Source organism: Ptychodera flava, chromosome 14 (assembly GCF_041260155.1).
Source record: "Ptychodera flava strain L36383 chromosome 14, AS_Pfla_20210202, whole genome shotgun sequence".
In the NCBI taxonomy this organism is placed as follows: domain Eukaryota; kingdom Metazoa; phylum Hemichordata; class Enteropneusta; family Ptychoderidae; genus Ptychodera; species Ptychodera flava.
This window is the reverse complement of record NC_091941.1, coordinates 13,710,069-13,731,082: the sequence shown is the minus strand read 5'-3', so window position 1 is coordinate 13,731,082 and position 21,014 is coordinate 13,710,069. Positions and strand designations below refer to the sequence as shown.

Genomic DNA, 21,014 nt, shown 5'->3' with positions numbered 1-21,014 from the left:
GATCGATCTCGATCGCAATGAATCGCAATCGTTTGATCACCGCACTGATATTTTCATGGCGTTTAAATAAATCGAATAAAAGGGAACAAATCGTGTAAAAGGGAACAAATACGTCAAATTCTGAGTCCGAGAAACTTGAGGTGACAAATCGACAGACGATGCACAGTCGAGCACGTCATCACAAGCTGACCAACATTATGTCGATGCTGCATGCGACCACGGGTTTTGTGGAGGAACCGCGTGGTACGGTGTGTATAACTGATGCAAATTTTACTGACCTTTTAAAGGTCAATAAACTTTGCATCGATTCGTTTTGCTTACGTGTCGGAGAGACACCGCACCGGCGCTCGCTTGTTGATGTGGGCTGGGTAGTCTGCGCATCTGTTGGATCGATCGATCGTCTGCTCGATCCAGTCGATCGCGTACTCGTTGCTCTGCCCTCCATCAACGTTGCAACGAGTACGTAATAGATCAATCAAGCAGGCTACCCAACTCACGAGCACCCTGTGGCGGTACAATTTGACAGGTCATCCTCAGATCTTGGGAGGGCAGGTCGGGATGTGCGAATTCCTAAATCTTAAATTTCAGTGTTTTTAGGAGTTAAGGCCTACATGGCATGCATATTTTCCCCTAAATAATTCTACACTTATTTCGGCCAACCTTCATGTGAACATTTTTTTTGCATATAGCGACATGACTGCAAATTTTAGCAACTTTTGTGCAGCATGATTTTTTTCGACTATTTGAAAACAGCTAGCTAGCTCTGACTGCACTGGTCCATCCTGTAGGCCAAGTATGACGGGATCTACCATTTGATCTTGGGTCGAGAGGGTCAAAAAATGGGGTAAAAATCTGCAGGGCAAATGTTGCTTTAAAACGGAAAAAATTCAATTTTAAGGTCAGTCGAAAACAAATTGTGTTAATTGTTGTTGTGCCAAAAACTACACAATAAGAGACAGCAAAGGCACAAGCGACTATCAACAGTCTCTTTGTATCTCTGATCACTTGAAAGTTATAAAATTATAAAATAAGTTTTCTATTCGTTTCCTACATACAAAATTTAGAATGTAAACCAGGTAAAGTAGCCACAGATACTGTAGTATGGTTGTCAAGACAGAAAGTTATGTTTTTAAAAGTTCGAGGTGTACAGATACAGGCCAATTACAATGTAAGCAGTTAATTCACTTTTCACAGTATTTTCTTGTAGCAACAAAGGCAAGAATGGGTGAACAAGTAGAAATAAGCTTATACCCATAATGATGAAAGAACAAATCATAAGGCATTGGACATGTAACTATTTAGCAAAGTGAGTCCCTAGTTGACACTCTGTGTGTTTTGATGACATACTGCAAAATGATCTGCAACACTTAGCAAAGGGGTTACGGTGTAGGCCTATACAATCTTTATTTATTCATTTATATGGATGTAGGCCTAATGAATGAAAAATTCCTCTAAACAGACTTTAAACATCAAACTGAAAAATTGTAAATCTGACAGTTTACTTAGAAAAAAAAATAAATGACTCACTTTGAAAAAAAATCAAAAATTAACAATTATGAAAAAATGTTCACAATCTGATTGTGACCACCCTCCCAAGATCTTATTGTCCGTCCCTTAATCTAATTATCCTTCCCTAAAAATAGCTTCAGGAAGCGCGAACGTGTAAGAAAACACTTCCCTTGACATTTTACGTAAAATTATTATTTTTTAAATAAAATGTTGCAAGGCCAGAAATGGCGGCTGCTATATAAAAATATATGCGTACTCACGTAGTAACGCGACCTACTACCTACGCCGCTTTCAATCGTAACGCGTCAAACTTCAGTAGCGGGGTCATAAGGTGATCTCGATTTCACATAACAGATAGGTCGTTGGCTCTTCTGAAAAAGTGCTCGCGCATAGGCTACATTACAGAACGACGGTTTTGAACTACCGCTATGAATGAACCATGGACACGTCTTCGCAGGGAGAAAAGCGGAGGGGTGGCTGTCGGATTCCGGCGAGGGAGGACAGCGTCGAAACTTGCGTACAGCCGGCCTATACGTGGAGAGGTAAGTGTACTGTGTACATGCACTTTCTCATTCCATTTTTGTTGTTCGGCACAGAGAGATCTTTGACGACATTAAATTGAAGTCGCAAATACTTTCACTGCAGGGCACTGTCTCAGAAAGAAGTATGTACGAAATCCTGCGTACGTATTTTGATAACGGTCACTTCAACGTGAAATTACGGTTACGAGACATCGATATATTTGACGAACACCCGTTCATCGGATCCTTACATAGAGGGGCCGGGGCTCGTAGTCTAGGCTGATTCGCAATTTGAATTTATTTAATATAAGGCTTCGGGTACAAGTCGCCTGGATCGACATGACCCTTCGCTCCAAGCTGACTAAAATTTTATCAAATGTGAGTAAGTTATATGTACTAAGCTTATATTGACGATATCCTATGCCGAAAGTCACATGTGACACCAGGCCATCGACCGCCGAACTAACCCTTTACTGTCACACACAGCAACACCTCTGAGTCTCCCTTTCGTTCTTTCCGTGTATAGTGTATGGTCGTTTACCATCCAATTGGAAACGTTTGAAATGTATGTTGGTGGTGGTTGTAGAGGTGGTGGTAAAGTTACGTCAAAAACCCTGTCAATATTCGACTCCCTCACCCTGTCAAGTTGCTTAATAAATCTGAACGTTTCTCAAATTACAGTCGGTGATAATTTTGTCATCTTGGCATCGTTGCAAGGTGAAAGAGGGTTCCACCACCGAGCACAAATGTTGTAAATCTATAAGTAAACAGGCTACGGAAAATTCATAACATGTTTTTGGGGTGACCGAACGATTTATAGGCGGGTATAAACGCCGTCGTAGTAAGTGCGTGACCCATATTGCCCAACGGTGTGGTTCCATACAAGCCTGGCCGGCCACTCTTTCAAGTTGTATATCCCTGTGACGTAGTTGGCATGCAGGGATGACCCTTATTGTCAGCGTCATATTGCATTCTCGTAATCAGAAAAGGAATTTACTCAGGCAAACCTCACCATATTGTGTGAAGAACGTGTTATTGAAACTCAAGGCATACGCAGCTGCTTCCACGCAAATATGCGCCTCGAAAGTGAAAGACTTAGGCCTAAACTTTTGCTCAAACTTTCCTCAATGAAACTTTCGATCATTTTTTTGCCAAAGTAAGAATAAAAATCAGGGATCACTGTGCAAAATTTGGTACTAGCGAGATTATCTAAGATTTCTCGATAATTGAAATTCAAAATGGCCACTATCCCTGTGTTTACTCTATGGGGAAAAAAAATTATTTTCGATTTTTGGAAAACTAGGACGGTACAAGATGTAGATCAGAAGAGAATTGATAACATTTGAAAGCCCAAATTTCTGTCCACGAGGCGCGTTCTACCTTATCAAATTTATGCAGTCACGCTTTCAACAGGTTCACTTGTATTGATGTCTACATTTTGAGAAAATTGTCCTGTGAAGCCTGGCATCCACTTTGGAACTTGATCTTGTAAAAGTCTGCCCATTTGACAGGATTTCTCAGTCGATGCATGGCGGTAATTTGAATTTGAGGTCCATACACATAATTTCTATGTTGAATCTATGCACTTCAAATTGAGAGCAGTAATATAAAGACGTTTTGCATATTATCTGTATGTAAGGGTGAAATTTAATTATAGACTTTTTGTGGGTTTTTTGTTTGTTTTTGCTGTCTATGACTGTATGTATAAAACATGAACTTGGCGCCGGCGTCGAAATATCTGCTGGACATGTTCCCGTTGTGCTTCAAATAGCTTTCGAGTTTAGACAGTGTGCATGGCCGCTGAATGCAAAACCTAGGACTGACACCACATTGTGTGGTCGGTTTATTCTTCGTAGCCGCGTGGAATTTCTTTTGGTTGACGCCAAATCAAAATTCCCACGACAAGCAATTGGTTACAAACTCTTGTGGCACATTGCCCATTAACCCCTTTTACGCGCTTTCCACCGTCAGCGAATAATGCCTTGGACAGCCTCGTAACAATGGGTAAAACAGTAGGGGTAGCCAGTAGCTTTAAGCTTTGAATAGTTTAAGCGCAGGTCTACTATGCGAACGAAATAAAAAAGTCCAGTACAAAAGATATGAAAGACGCTTTGCAATTAGTTTGCAGTTTCAAAACGTGCTCTAATTGTAAGCCTATTCTAAGGTTATCAGCGCAACCTGGGCCGCTCCACTTTCAGTCTGAGATCATGCGCAATCTCGCCAGAATACAAATGGAATGATGGGGATACGAACAAGTATTTGAGACTTCGTGAGAATAATGCATGAATAAATACTCAAGTGGGTTAGAGGACATGGCATCTAGAGGAGGAAACTTCCTAGATTCGATTTTCGGATACACGTGCAAAGCATGAAAAGACGATGGATATTGCAGTGTAGATACCAAGGGCAGTCAACATACGTTGGGCTTCAGTGAGTACTTTTCATGATAAACAAATTACCTTCCATCCTTGTCCTTTCGGTGGAATGAAGTATTCCGAATTCAAAGTTTGCCGCTGTCAAAATTGCAAATTTTGCTTAAAACTGAGAGGCTATTGCGTGGAATGTCTACCAAAATAATATGAGAAACCGTGATGCAAAAATGACGTAACGCATAGTGCAGTTCCAAAATTGGCGACTGCAGTGCTTGCACGCCTAATGCCAACTCTAGAATGTCATTACCTCGGGGACATATATTTGGACTTCCAAACTTTTACAATCCTTTTCTGATATTCCACTTACGGGGGCTCATTTTAAAGCTCTTGGAGTAAGAATTTTTTTTCACCATCTTAGTTTTCCGAAAATCAAAAGTTTCATTTTCCCAATAGAGTTAACGATGAGATGGCTGCCATTTTGAATGTCAAATCACTGTAAATGTCAAATACTGCAAGTAATTTGTTTCTCTAGGACCAAAATTTGCACGGTGACCCCTGATTTCTAATCTTGATTTGTTGAGAGAATGGTTGAAAGTTTTATTGAGGAAAGTTTACGCAAAACTTTAAGTCTTTCACTTTGAGGTGCATATTGCCTTAACATAATGAGATGTGTACAGTGTGAGACGCCGTCCCTTTTGAAATTCCACGGCAAACACTGCGAGTGACATAATCTGCCTTATTGATTTTCAACTGTATTAAAATGCGCCTCAATGAAATGAATTTTGGTGACAAGACGATCAAAACACATGGTGATCAAAATAATACAACAATCGTGTCGTAACTGGCACTCGTGACGTACGATGGGAAAATTTTTGTCGTCTTAAGGTCATAGGACGTAATGGGACATGGCCGTGATAATATTGCAAGTCCGATGATGAAATTATGTCATAGCTTTGGACAGCATTGCCTGCTGTATGCTGCGACTTCGACGTGATGGCGCTCGATGATGTACGCCCCCTTGCGAGAACTTCGTGACGATCCATTGAAACACGGCCCTTTGCAAATGCTGTAGGGCCTGTGATTGAAGGAATAGTTTTCAACAGCTATCCAATATGATTAAAATCAGATGTAGAGATGATGACGTTTCCACCTTTGAGTGTTCTTTTCTGTTCTTGTTAGCTGATAGTATTGAGTGAGGCGACTATCAGGTATCTTGCTATTTAGAGAACAGCAAAGAACAAGCACAAGTGGAAATGTCGCCATCTCTACATCCGATTTTCATCAAATTTGAAAGAATTATATCATACCAGTATATTTATGAACCAAATACAGCTATCTGGTTGGCCAAGAAGTGAAAGTAACCGTGCTATATTCGCGATTTGTCATATACCAATGCCCATATCCATCCTGGTGACATTCACCGTAAAATTTAAGGTGTGATATTTTACGGTAAACGTCGAGATATGCACGATAAACGTCATCAGTTTTGGAGTGTTCCCGAACTACATTTGCAATTTGATAGTAAACAAAGTAAACAAACATAATAGCTGCCGTTCTCCGCCTACGATGCGATCTTGCCGACAAAAAAATTTGAACATCTTTGAGTACCGAGGATATTTCAGGTATAGGCTAATATGTTGAATCTTGTAAGGGAGCATTCGTTATTTAAGGGCGGCGGCGGCGAAAATCACGGGGGTTGACTTTTAGAAAACAGGCGTTTTAAGAGTAGTCAATTTGACAATCATTGTTTTTTTTAGGGGGTCAAACCCAACAAAATTGACCGAAAAGTGTATAAAACAGAATACGAAAATGGCTTTATTCTGTCTGAACATGTGATAACAAGTAGATAACTGCTGAATTCGCCTCTAACCAAAGTGTCGAGGAAAACAAAACAAGAAAACGATCACCAAATGTCATGTGGCCAATAAACGTGCCTTATCAGTGAATACCATGCATGCATAATGCAGATATGAAAATGAGAATATATGATTAGCTTATGGCTCTTCTATATATGTCGTAAACCCACTGTATATGAAGTGCCTCGTCTGTCCCTCATATATACACTGCAGTCCCTAAGAACAGGTTGAAAGGCATTGGTTCACATGTTCACGGAACCGTGACATGTTCTTAAGGTAAAGTGCGACGAATTCGGACGCGCACACGCTTTAGAACGTTTCTGCGCAGATTTAACTCCAGCCTGCCACAAATGGGTTATTTTGTTGCTCATGTATTTAACATCACCTGTCATTGTTGAAATTAGCTTTTACCTAATTTTTTGACCTAGTCTCTTAGACATACATGTGACCTATAACCTTGTCATATTTTGACCCCCTAGGAAGCTGGTTTTTATTCAATATGAGCGACAAAATTAACATTTCTCTCCCATTTACATGGCGCATATTACCCATTCACCTGGAGATATTGTAAAAAGTAGCGTGGTGACACCCTTTTATTAAAAGTGTAAACAAAATGGTATCATGTCAGGATGTTATTCGCCAAGTTTGGTCAAAATGACACCATTCTGACCATTCAGAGCGACAGGAAGAAAGTTCGAAAATTATGTTGTGATATAATTTCGATATCGTCATTTTGTAATCGATACTTATGTAAAAAATTCTTTACAAACATCATGAAAACTATACATTCGATAGATATGGATCTTAAGTCTTGGTATTTATTAAAATTAACTCATTTGTTAGGCTTTTTATAATTGCTTTCTTTAGTTTAAGTGAATTATATCATTTTTATTTATTTCTAACGACGCCATTTTAACGTCCGTTTCCATGGAAACGAGCTTGGTGACCCCCATTTTTTATTTCATTTTTGCACTTGCACAACTTCCAAGAATATTTGTGCAAAGTTTCAAGAAAATGACACCACAACTTAATTTTGACGTAATTCGTAGACTTCACCTTAAGTTAACTTACGACTAGGCCGTCAAAAAGATCGCTTACAGAATGAATTCTCGGTTTCACTGCAGTGTTCGTGTCAGTATGCCGTCAAAGAAGACGAAGTATATGTGCCGTTCCTTCCTGGTCGGGTAAGTACGTAATTACGTTCGTAAACCGCTAAAAATAGCCTTAGTAATTTATGACTGTTTTGCGGATCTGTACAGGTAAACTGCCAATCGAATGCACGGCAGCCCTTTGACATGCGCAATAACTCGTTCCGGGCTGTTGACATCTGCCGTATAATCGAATGCGAGAAAACCGGCAACCGGCATGCGGGTGCACCCTCTCTTTCGTATTTTCGTGTGTTATTTGTTGCTGTGAAAGCGGTATAAGTCATATCATGACTTTGTTCAACGTGCCATAGGCTATTATACCATCGATTTCTAACCTTCTGTAGCATTTCCTTGCTTATGCAAGCTATTGTTGGCGTAATTGTTTTTCGCGTCTATTGAAATGTTAATTTGCCTGTGTACAAATATGGCCGAGATTTCGACGGGCAATTTCTCTCTACTCAACTATATGTTTAAATAAGAGAAAACCTGCCATCATCGCGATCGGATATATAAAAGTAGAATCGGGATATATGTAGAGGCAACCCGAAACTACGTTATATTTTTACCGGCTACAGATAAGCGCCAGACGACCACACCAACAACGGCAGAGAAGCCACTGGGGCAAGATGTCGTCGACGCTGTCGCCTCACAACCACAACGAGACTCAAGCCGGCGGCATGGAGCTGTCAAGCATATCCCGACCGGGGAGTGCCTTCCACGCGGAAACGGAGATGAACGGCTTTGGGAATCCTTGGGTACCGAGAGACGACATTGTCAAGAACACTCGTATCGTAGAAAGCCGGGGACACGTTGAACATGGAGAAGAAGCGGAAGACAAGCCAACGAAACGTGTTGCTGTAAAGAAACCTCTGGCCTTGTGTAAATTAATTGTCAAGTATCCTAATACTGCATTTGGTGAGTATTGGTCAGATAATAAACCTCATTATTGCCTTCCAGCGTCAAACCATGATTTGAGACAATAATTCGTTTTCTGGGCATCAAACGTAACGGTCAGCCATATTGAGAGCTTTTTATATAACACTTTCAAGGCTACCTCGGAATCCTTTCAAGATCGGTGCCATTGGAGTTCTGATATTTAGTACAAGAATCAACCGAGACGTTTTGTAATGATAAATGACCCACACTTAAATGTAAAGCAAACTTTAATAAATGAGGCTTGTTTGTATGGCTTGTCATACTTGTCGATATTTATAGTTGATTTATCACGTTCAGCAAACACACAGCAATGCCGCACAATGTTTAGCTCCACGTTATACACCTGTGGACCTTTCCTTTTATTTCCTAGGATACATCAGGATTTCGCTGTTTCAGACGAACAGAATTTTATTGATATGGCCTCGCGAGTGCACGCGAAATGCTTCTAAGCAACAGATAATTGAAAGGAAACAAACTGTGTATAAAATGCCAAGTCATTTGTCTCTAGACCCTATAAATAACTGCCACAAATGAACCCTTTCAGTGTCTGTCTTATCTACCAGACAATAGTCCTAGGATCCTTTGAAAGCCACTGTCTATTGATGATTCGCAGCAATCAGAAGCAAATTGCCCCATACATATATATCGAGTATGTTTCCTGTAATATGTTGGTCAAACTGACCTGGTCTTATGCACGTGTTCAATAATGTCAGGGAACATTGCGCGAATACCGAATTTGCATTGACTGTGAATTTAGGCCTAATATAATTTATTCCTCCTGCATACAAACTGTAGGCGCTACTGTAGTTGTTTAGTGGACCGAAGTCATCCTCTCTGTGTATATTTCAAAAAATAGGCAGTGGAGCGGAAGCTGCTCTACTGTCGGTGATTCCAGCAGAATGGTCAGCGAGCTCACAAGTGAAAGCTTGTGAAACCATGGGCGAACCAGGAATAAAGTCTAGGAAATATGATATTAATGTCCTTTATACATATTATGAAATTGCATGTATTATGACATATTATGAAATATTAATATAATCGATAAAAGTTTTGATATTGCATCAGGGTTTAGCTTATTTTCTGCCTGGCAATACTTGATAAATAAATAAATGTGTACGAATAATATATATTACTTGACATCTAGTGTGCCGCGCGTCCTAATTCCGCAGTGCCAATATTGGCTGTCGAGCATAATTCAAACGATTTCAAAGATTTTATAGTATTGCTTGACAGGAATGAAGCTCCACCCTGATGCAATACCAAAACGGTTTTAATGATAACATTAAGATTTCATAATATTTCATAGTTATGATATTAGTATCATTTATTGGACTATTTATTCTTAGTTTGCCGGTGGATAAACTAGTCTTTGTGACCTCCAAGTGTACTCTGAACCCGCGAAAGCTCATAGGTGCATGATGTGTGTCTGTTCCACTGTGCATTTATATAAGTAGGGGTTTATTCACAGATATTATTATGTATGGAAGGAAGTATGTATGTATGTATGTATGTATGTATGTATGTATGGGCTTATGTACATTTATTCACAGTTATTGTTATGTATGTATGTATGTAGTTAGGTAGATGTATGGAAGTATGTATGTATGTATGTATGGGCTTATGTACATTTATAAACAGTTATTGTTATGTATGTATGTATGTAGTTAGGTAGGTACGTAGGTAGGTTTTTACGTATGCATGATGCAAAATGTATCCGTAGTGTCTGGCATATACACGTATACTCGTCCATTTCGTAATGGTCGAAACTGGAGTGTGTATCTGTTATGTTTGGTAAGATTTTTCAATGTCATTCAAGGTCGATTTTAAATTTCAATTTTTCGAGATGTTTGATATCTCATATGGGGATTGTGTATGTCATAATTCGCCCAGTACGTTGGACAGCTTGCGGGCCTATACGTGCCATTTCTCGAAGTGAATCCACAAATCGAACAATTGATCTGCTTCCTTCCAGCTATTACACTGTGCTTCAACCTCTCGTTTATGGTGGTAACTCTACTTCTGGTGTTGTTGGGGCAGAGCGTGTTCCCGACCGTCTTTGCTGATTTGCCTCTTCAACTCAGGGACGACGACCTGTGGCTACGCTATGTTGCCTGGGAAGGACGGGACCAAAACTTCACAAAATATTCGCACAAGGTGGACAGTTTAGATTCAGGCGGGGAGCGCACGGAACGGGCTCAACCGATCCTACTAATTTACGAAAAACCAGGCGGTAATGTGTTCACTAAGGAATACCTGACGGTGATCCAGAACTTGGAGGATGGTTTAGTCAGTCAGACCGGCTACGAAGACTATTGCCAGTTGGACGACAGTGGGCGTTGCATGAAGCCAACTTCAATAATTAGATTTTTTGATGGTACCTATGCATCAATTGACTCAGTATTTAACGATACGGGCTTTGAAAATATTCCGGGAGTGCTTCATGCTGCAGACAATTCACCCATCTTAAAGGAAGCCCTACACTACCATCTCGGCAAGGACTTTGAACTCGACGTCAATAACAATTTAGCAACGACTTCGATTACTCGCTCCTTCATATCGCTAGGTCTACCTCTCGCAGGCAATCATACGGAGAGCGAAATGGATAAAATGCTGGCTACATTCCTGACGGACGCGTACTTTTCTCGCCTGGAAGAATTGTCAAAGGGTTACGGGGGACTTGATATTATGTACTACAACGCACAGCTGTGGAGAGATGCTCTGGACAGTCAGGTGATATATGACATCATCCTCGTCGGGGGAAGCATCTCTTTCATATTTGGCTTCATGTGGTTTCAGACCCGTTCGTTGTGGGTGACCAGCTTCGGAGTCCTCGGAATAATAACTTCTTTTTGCGGCACAAACCTCATCTACAGGTACGCCCTCGATTTCCGCTTCTTCGGAACGTTTCACATCCTCTCCATATTCATCATCCTTGGAATCGGCGCCGATGACGTGTTTGTGTTCATGGACACGTGGAGGGCTACAAGTTTTGAAGCTTATCCAAGCCTCGAGCATCGTCTTTCGGATGCATACCGCCGCTCGTCGGTAACCATGCTTGTTACGTCACTGACGACCGCCATGGCTTTCTTTGTCAACGCCTTTTCCCCTCTGCTCGGAGTGAAGACATTCGGTATCTTCGCCGGGATCCTCGTTCTCGTTAACTACTTCACAGTCATAACTTTTTTACCAAACGTTGTCATCATGCACCACAATCACTGGAGCGACTGCGTCTGGTGCTGTTGCAAACCGTGCGCCAAAAGTCGTTCCAATTCGGCGAGCAAGGAAGATTTGGACCAACCGACACAGAAGAAGAAAAACATCGTAGTACGCTTCTTCATGGGTCCCTACTACAGATTTGTCACACATAAAATATTCCGCTGGGTCATCATCTTCGTCTTCATTGCGATGGTATCGGTGTTTTTGCACTTTGCATCTAAACTTGGGCCACAGGAAGAGCCGGTGAGAACAACTCTTTAAATTTAGATATTGCCAACTATTTCTCCTATGATTTTTATTATTGGCAACCATCATATCATGTTTATTGAGCACAACAACCTCCCACCTATTCAATTGTGACGAGGTACGTTTAAAGGCCCAGTAGCTGTAACTTTTGATTATTAGTTTTCACTATATTTGTCTTTAATATCAACAACAGTTTCTTGTTCTACCCCCAAAAGCATGTTGAGGTACAAGGTATTTAGCCTGTCAACTCAGCCTGTACATGAGTAGACGAATAGACGGCATTGTTATTGGGAACAAGTGTTTTCTAGTCCGAAAAAGAATTCAAATGTAAGTGCAGTTTACATTTAAAGACGCTGTGTCGACAGCTAAACAGTGTTTCAACATGCTTTGAGGAGTAGAACGAGACTTTGCAATTGACACACAAAGTTTTTAGCTCCTCAGTTATATATACTGAGGAGCTATTAAAATTGAAAACCAGTATGGTGGCGTCAACTTTTACTTCTTTCTGTCAAGATTTGGCCAATAAACTTCCGTCTGCGTGTCCATTTGTCATGTGATAAACTGGTTGGGCCAATTAACTGGCTGTCAACTTCAATGTGTTTTTGGTACATAGGGATAACTATGGAATCAAAGCAAAATGTCACATAACCAGCCACTTCCTGTACCTCATTAATTATGCACATACCTAATTCTGGGCTTAATAATAGAGCTAGAGGTCTGATTTTTGGTATATAGGGACAACTATGGGATACAATTTTTTTTTGACACAATGTCACGTGACCTCGGTGACCTTTGACCTCAAATATACATATTTCTCCATAACTCAGTAACCACAAGGGCTACACCCTTCATATTTGGTATGATGGGACACCTAATGATGACCCATCTTGTACCTCATTAATTATGCACATATCTAATTTTAGGCAAACCAATAGAGCTAGAGGTCTGATTTTCGGTATATAGGGATAATTTTTTTTTGACAAAAAATTATGTGGCCTGGATGACCTTTGACCCCAAATATACATATATGGCAATAACTCAGTAACCACAAGTGCTGCACCCTTCATATTTGGTATGATGGGAGACCTTATGGTGCCATATCCTGTACCTTATTAATCATGCACTTATCTAATTCTGGGCAAGCCAATAGAGCTAGAGGTCTGATTTCTGGTATAGAGGGATAACTATGGGATACAATTTTTTTGACGAAATGTCACATTACCTCGATGACCTTTTACCTCAATTTCACAAATACTACTGTAGCCTTTCATCTTTTTGCATATTTATTTCCCCCCCGCCTGTGCACCGAGATGTCTCGAAACCTGGTCATCGCTGCTTCGCTGCTATATTTCATTCTGCTTTTAAAATACCAGCAAGTCAAGGTTTTCGTTATAAACCATTACACACTGACAAATTAAACACTCTACAAACAAAATATATGAATTTATCAGTTGTCATCATTGATGAACTTAGAATGGTTGGTAACAGTTTATTCAATTTTATTAATCTCCGTCTTCAAGAAATCAAAGGTAATAAAGATATCTGGTGGTGTGTCAATAGTCTCTGTAGATGATATGTTGCAACACAAACCTGTCATGGATGGATGGATTTTAAAGATCTATACCAGGGATATGGCTCTTTATCAATAAACCTCTGGAAAGAGTACTTTACAGTGCATGAACTGACAGATATTATGCGACAGAAAGATGATAAACATTTTGCAGAATTACTTAATCGTCTCAGAGTTGGCCAATATACACAAGAAGATATAAACCTACTTCAGCAAAAGGCTGACGAATTTTCTGGTCAAGCAGATCAATGTGAAAATGCAATTCACTTGTATACTACAAATGTAAATGTTGAAAAACACAATGAAGCAATTTTCACTAGAGTGCTGACAGAGAAATTACGGTGGCTCACCTGCATTCCAATGCAGTAAATGGCGCTTACTCACTTTACTAGTTGCCTGATAATAAACCGCCACGTACTCCATCAGGACAGATTGGTGTTAATGTATGCAACTTATATCAATGAGCCGAATCATGCCGCATATACAATTAAAAGTATCTAACACAAATCTCTTGTATCCTATATCCCTCCCCAATGCCTCCAAGTCAATTAGTGCTTACCAACAACCAACTACTTCAACTGGCCTCACACTTGAGGAGCTTCAGTCCTTGACGCTATTTTTTCTATGTGGAAATGTTATTTCTATGTGTCTCGACCTCCATGAAAAGAGGTTTATTGTAAAAAACCTATGGAGTTATCGAGAGTAATAAATAATAGTAATAGTAATATTAATAGTAATAATAAGGGCAATAGTCAGGCTGGGGAAAAACATGAAAACTTACAACTACTTGCACTTGAACGTCTCACGCGCATTTGATTTGTTACCCCAATTCTGTGAAGAGAGCTTTAAGTGTATTTTACGAGATAAACCACCACACTTTTACCCAAAGCCTTTTCTAAATTGTAAATTATATAGGTCCTAATTGTGAATTTTTTATCGCCGAGAGTCACATTTACCGTATTATTTCAAAACTTTGAACAATAACTGTCACAGGATAGGATTCTTTATCGCAAACCTTTTCTAGCAACCATAAAATGATAAAAATTGCCCCTTAGATAAAGCTATGATAAGACGCAATGAGATACGTCGTTGCGTTAAGCTCTCATATTTATTGCAGATTCAAGTTTTCAAAGACGGTAACAACTTCGTCAAATATTCGGAGAAGAACGCCAGATCTTTCTTGCCGAGTTCATCAGGCAATGACCTCTACAGGACGTCCGATGTGTACATAGTGTGGGGTCTTCAGAACCAGAACGTCGAACGGTGTCACCACACAGACTACGAGTGTATGGGCAACACAGTATGGGATGATGGGTTTGATCTCAATCCATCGCCGAGTCAAGAGGCTCTGAAGGTATGTGAAGTATTATGTCACGGTGTACAGCTCCTTTTTTACAGCTGTATCACCCCAATATGTAATAATTCTGATAATTAACCCAATATGTAATACTAACCCAATATGTAATAACACCTAACCCAATATGTATAAACACCCAACCCTATATGTAATACTTACCTAATATCTAATCACACTAAATCCACAAAATGTAATAAAACTCCCGTGTATCGTCAATTGGGACTTTATTACACATTAAGTAAACTACATATATATATATATATATATATATATATATATATATATATATATATATATATATATATATATATATATATAATATATATATATATATATATATATATATATATATATATATATATATATATATATATATATATATATATATTACTCCTTACATTATAAAACATATCCTCTGTAACAATGACACATATGTGTGTTTATTTTGGATCGTTTGTATGGAATTACAAAATGTGTTTATATTTAAATTTCCTAGGCTAAGGTTCGCGCTTTAGGTTTGATATATTATCTTGCTTTACCTGCCATTATTGCTTGACTCACCCTCCAATACTATGGCAGTACAAAGGGCAATGTGACCGTTGTCATCATCAATCAAGCTTTCTACACTGAATGCTGGCGGTGTCAAAATACCCCTGATGTAAACTAGTTCTTAGTGACCATTGTAGCAGTGAAATAGGTCACCTAATGGTGTAAATGACATTTCAGGCAAAGGGTCATTCGCTGTTTTTTTTGTAGAAAATAAGGGAAATGCATCATTCTTACTAAAGAGCCTATTTACGTGCCATTTAGAGGCTTCGTGAATCGTTGTACACACTAAGAGTTGACAACTATGTTCAAAAAAGTGAGCAGGAATTAAATGTGACCAATAAACTCGGAGATTGCTTTTCCAAAGGTTAGCGACCTTTTTTTTGCTCACTCAGAGTTTCTGCCAAAGGCTCCGTAACCTGACCCAGGAGGAAATCGATAGATTACACATACTTCGAGATCTCGTGACAGGGGAGGTAGAAGTTGACTGCTTTATCGATAGTATGTACGACTATTACCAGGTTAGTGATATTCTGGCAGGTAGGCCTATATATTCGATCCAAACGTGATTTTCAAATTTGCTGCAGGTCGTCTGCTCGTATCACCTGCTTTGGACTCCTTGTAAATATATTTTGTACAGTATCACTTAACGCCTGCAATAGAATAATTTTCTTGTTATTTTTACAATAAAGCGGATCTATTTAAGTCGTTTATTAAACTTAAATCAATGCATAGATTTTCACAGTGCCACAAGGAAAATTAGCGTTATGAATAAATAAAATAAAACTCTATGGCAAATTACCTTTATTTCCTTTTGTCCGTAACAGAATGTCGACTTAGACGGGGGTATGCCGATCACCGAAGTCAAAATGCGCAGTATGATGGATGCAAACCCCAACATATTTAATACATCCGAGCTACACGACACATTCTATCGTTACTTCGAGACGGGAGTCGGATATTGGTTGACGAGGGGGTATAACGGTACAGCCAATTCAGACAATGACGAGTATGGGGAAATTCTTGGAGAAGAAATAGACGAAAGAGATACCCTATCAACTGTCGATAACAACGGTATGATGAACTGTTCTCTCAGTCAAAGTGTAAATGAGATGTGTGAGTGATCAATAATCAAGTATATTTTAGAGTTTGCGTATCCTGTGAAAGCTCAAACCCCAACATACAGCATAACTATATATATATATATATATATATATATATATATATATATATATATATATATATATATATATATATATATATATAATCTTTGTCCATACAAGTAGGAAAATTTATCCTAAATATCAGGTTCGCAAAAGGAACGACAGAACAATAATAAGCTTACACTATGAAATTACATATGCACTGTATAAAAACAGGACACAAGACAACGGAATAATAAGTATACCAAGAAGCGGCAGTCATTCTGTCCTTAAAACATTCTTCGTTATACGCTTTTGTTATACTTCGTCAAACATTTACACGCTGCAATACATTCAAACAGAATGACAAAATATATCATAAGTATGTCAGTGTTTTCTCTGCATGTTCACTGAGGGGGCCATTTCTGCCACATTTATCAAGATCAAGGGGGCAGACTTGACATTTTAGGGGGCAGAGACAACAGCAAATTCACAGGTCATTACACTATGTGCTTGGGTCAGCATCACATGGGCCGTATTTGCTTGGTGTGTTTTGTGCGGGATTTTCGAGATTCAGTAAGTTTTAAAGGGTAGAAAATGGCTCGAAATGCGCAATTGCGCAGTCGAGAGATTTCTCTTGTATGTACAAATAACTTTTCGGCGCGTGTATTCATAAAGTGGCTGTCATTTTTCTTTTCCTCAGATGTTTATGGAACAAGGCTTCGGTACGCAGCATTTAAAGTGACCACGACCCTGACGTACGGAACTATTGGCTATGATGATGGTGTTCCAATAATTAATGCTTGGGAAGAGTTTGTCATTAAAGAGGTACAAGGAGAAAAGTTATTTTCTCTTTTAAGTTGTGATAATTTCGACCTGATTTTTATTGCAAAGCTCTTGAACTGAGGTTACGATGCCTTTTGCAGATAAAGCGTTGCTACCAAACAATATGCTAAAATGTCTGTTTTTGCTCGTATGTTTGTTTGTTTTCCTTTCCTTTCCTAATTTTTACATCTAATGCTCGAAGTGTTACATATTAACATGAAAGTATTCACTTGTGCGAAGTGTTCTGTTGACTATTGTCTAACTATTCAAATTTTACAGATGATAAATAATTATGTATACTTTCCCGTACTTCATGCACTATATAGGTGGTTTTCAACCATGTCACTTCATGCAAATTTCGAGATCATGAATAATTAAAATTGAACTATATTCATATATCTCGGATCTTGCACCATGTATATGTGTAGCAGTTTTCCTTCATGTTCACTTACAAATCAAGCGTGTAACGACGCTAGATGTTCCTCTGTTTTCAAAGGTGTTACGTCCCGGGCTACGTTTTCGAATTCCACAATTTTGCGATCGATTTGTAAACCTAAAGGGCACTAAGACCCAACAGATTTTACTATCTCGTCCCTTAAATCTTATACTGTGTAACGACTGTGACGGCTTAAATTCAGCTTTCCTCTATTACCGTTTATATCAGATGGAGAAAATGCCGCCCTCTGTGTCCAATGGATTCCAATGTACTTGTGACGGTTTCAACCTGTGGCACTGGATTAAAGTGCAGAAGGTAATCATATCGAGTTCTTCACATAATTGCCAGTCACGGGGATAATAACGCGGTTAAACCTATAATGAACCGCCTTGTAAACTCCTTTTGAGTAAGAAATTTATTGTCGAGAAGATAGTTTCAACAATCTCCCTGGCGCTCTGGCCGCCAAATAAAACACAGCTTTTGTTTCGTCAAAGTGTGTTCAAGTAGACTTCTGTTCATCCACTCATTATACTAGTCGGGTGGTATTCATTTCCATCTTTTAACGTTGGTCCATTCCGCGTTGTAGCGGGTTTGGCATGACTTTTACTGTGCCGCGGTATTGTTCATGATATTCCAAAAAGCACATCTCTTATCTGATAAATCATGATACGGACTTTAAAGTTTGCCGAATGACTACTTATCAGGGAGTACGTTTTCTGGTAATTTCACCCTTTTCAACAATAACCAACATATGAGTAATCCTTGATGTTCTTTCTCACGCAGACCCTGGCTGATTCGGCTGTACAGGGTGTTATTCTTGGAATCGCCTTGGCATTCCCTCTTCTTGTCATAGCAACCATGAATATCGTTCTCGGTGGCATGGCGACACTTTCTATCGGGCTGACGACAGGTTGCGTTATTGGTGTGATTCCTCTCGCCGGTTGGAAATTAGGGGTAAGCGTCTGACTTAGAAATGGAAATAAACAACCATACCAAACATGTACCCAAATGTGACGATCTACAATGTTTTGTGTCAAAGAGCATTTTGTTCAATACATAGGTTGTTCTAGTCTGGACTAGAAGGGAGAAAAGTTCGACTGACGTTTTCTACTTCATTAGTTCTATGCAACATTTCGGCTTACATTACAGTTTTCCATTGTATTTCAGTGTAGCTTTCTGTTTGCCAAATTTTGTGGTATATAGAGCAAGACCAAAGATACTGTAATTTTTCCAAACTTCTATCGTACAATAGTTCGAATCTTGTCTTTTTTTCTTCACTTCACAGCTGTTGGAATCGTTGAATCTGTCGCTAATCGTGGGTTTAGCCGTTGACTACGTCGTGCATCTCGCCGAGGGTTACCACCTGTCACCTAAGGAGGATCGCCTCGGAAGATTACACGACATGCTTGAGCACGTGGGAGTCTCGGTGGTCTCCGGGGCAACGACGACTCTGGGCGCGTCCATGTTCATGCTTTTCGCGCAAATTAAATTTTTCATGCAGTTCGGAATATTCATGTTCAGTACCATCGGCTTCTCACTCCTATTCTCCCTCGGTTTGTTCACCACGATGCTCGGCATCATGGGACCGCAGGGACGAACTGGATCCCTCGTCGTCATTTACCATTGGTTAATCGGCAGGAATAAAGTGGATGTCGACTGCGATCGATGCGAGGGCAAGGGTTTTCACAGTCCGAAACACGCGCGAATGTGTTCGAAAGCAGTCGGTCCGTCACATGGCGCCTATGAAAACGAAGGGGAAACGACTTTAGACACCGAAACACGGTATCCGTCATACCTACCGCCCGCAGACTACTCATGAAGCATTGTTGACAGTTACATCTCTCGAGAAAATACCCCTACTCTTTCGTAGCCTGTCAGTTTCCCTGTTCTTCGCAAATTTACTTGCATGTCGTTTCTCAGAAAAAAGAACTGAAGTGCCAAGTTTCATAATTTAGCCGGATAATTAATCATTTCTTGGATGTTTTATACATGTAAATGTCATGGATGGCGGTGCACTCGGGGCGGGGGAGTCCGTCACTGCCCCTTTTATCCTGACACATTATCACTTTTTACGAGTCGCTGAGGGCCCCGTATTATGGGTCAGCTCTGTGGTCGTACGCGCTCATTCGGGCGACTGCATCTGGTCGTTAATACCCGGGCACTCAACACATTTCCGGGATAATAATCATATTTAATGTGCATAATTTCTATATGACTTGTTATTCATGAAGACTCACATTACGTATGCAGCAGTGGATTATGAGGCTTACTGGCACTGTGCTGCAGCGTGTTCATTGGGCCCAAGCCTGACATCCATAGCCACTCGGTTATGCTAGCCGACATGTACAGTAATATCATGTATCGTGATTCTTTATTGAAGACATTCTACATATTAAATATGATTATAACCCCAGAAATGTGTTAACACCAATAAGGTTTAGCCGATCGACGTTGTTCCTGAAGATTTACGAGAGTTTTTTTTTATTTGTTTATTCACGAAAATGTCTCTTTCAGAATCGAGAGAAACGAGTGAGCTACGCAAAACCAGGAAAAACTAACAAATATACAAAAATATATTATGAAAAATACAGCCCTGAGAGGGAGGGCCAGTAACTGCAACTTTTGCAAGGTGGACCTCATATACATGTATGTGTGGTTGAGGGAAACTGCTCAGTTCTTATACTTGACTCATGACCAGAAATAAACGCACAGTAGATCGTAAAGACGTGCGCTCTTGCCTCGTGTCTTCCTGTCGAATTACTGAAGCAAAGTCGCATCAAAAGTTACAGCTACTGCCCAAAGCGTGCAGTCCTTGCTGCATGAGTCAGATCAGGTTTCTCTCAAGTCAGTAATTTTTTTAAAGAAAAGACCGGTTTGTCTTGTGGTTATGCTCTAAGAGGTTCTACAAGGCTATATTTACAAAGACTTTAATGTAGATTTATATGGAAGTGGTATGTATCCAACGCGATGATTATTTTCTCAAGCACTCAGACGTTTGCGTTGGTAGGCAATAGTGTTTTTTTTAAAATTCTAAGCGTGCAATATTGTGCCTTTCCCTTCCTCATGTGAACGTTATATTTACATAAGAGACTACATGAATGAAGCGATGATGGTATTTTTGAATCCAAGATAACTTACTGTTCTATATTTTTGTGTAATAATCAAGTCTATTTGAGAATAAACTTCAAGTTTTATTCGAAACAATTCGCGTTTTCAGTTAATTTTTTAAAGTTCTCTAGAAACTCGGGATCACTTGATATAACAGATGGGCAACGGATGATCCGGTAGAACGTCCGGATAAACGACTGTCACAAACACGCGGATGGTAAGGGAC

At 39.7% G+C, this 21,014-nt stretch overlaps 1 protein-coding gene across 2 annotated transcripts; it reads left to right on the top strand.

Moving 5' to 3' along the window:
* The first annotated feature begins 1,880 nt into the window (after positions 1-1,880).
* On the top strand, positions 1,881-20,884 carry LOC139149436 (protein dispatched homolog 1-like). Of its 2 annotated transcripts, none has more exons than XM_070721204.1 (11): positions 1,881-2,051; positions 7,383-7,442; positions 7,982-8,321; positions 10,315-11,801; positions 14,492-14,728; positions 15,673-15,798; positions 16,105-16,351; positions 17,123-17,247; positions 17,909-17,995; positions 18,464-18,634; positions 18,966-20,884. In XM_070721204.1, the coding sequence occupies exons 1-11, from the start codon at positions 1,938-1,940 to the stop codon at positions 19,497-19,499; spliced, it is 3,528 nt and encodes a 1,175-aa protein (XP_070577305.1). In that variant the 5' UTR covers positions 1,881-1,937; the 3' UTR covers positions 19,500-20,884. The 2 variants fall into 2 exon arrangements, with proteins under 2 accessions (XP_070577305.1, XP_070577304.1); XM_070721203.1 differs by having other exon boundaries at positions 1,900-2,051; positions 16,105-16,393.
* The last annotated feature ends 130 nt before the right edge of the window (positions 20,885-21,014 follow it).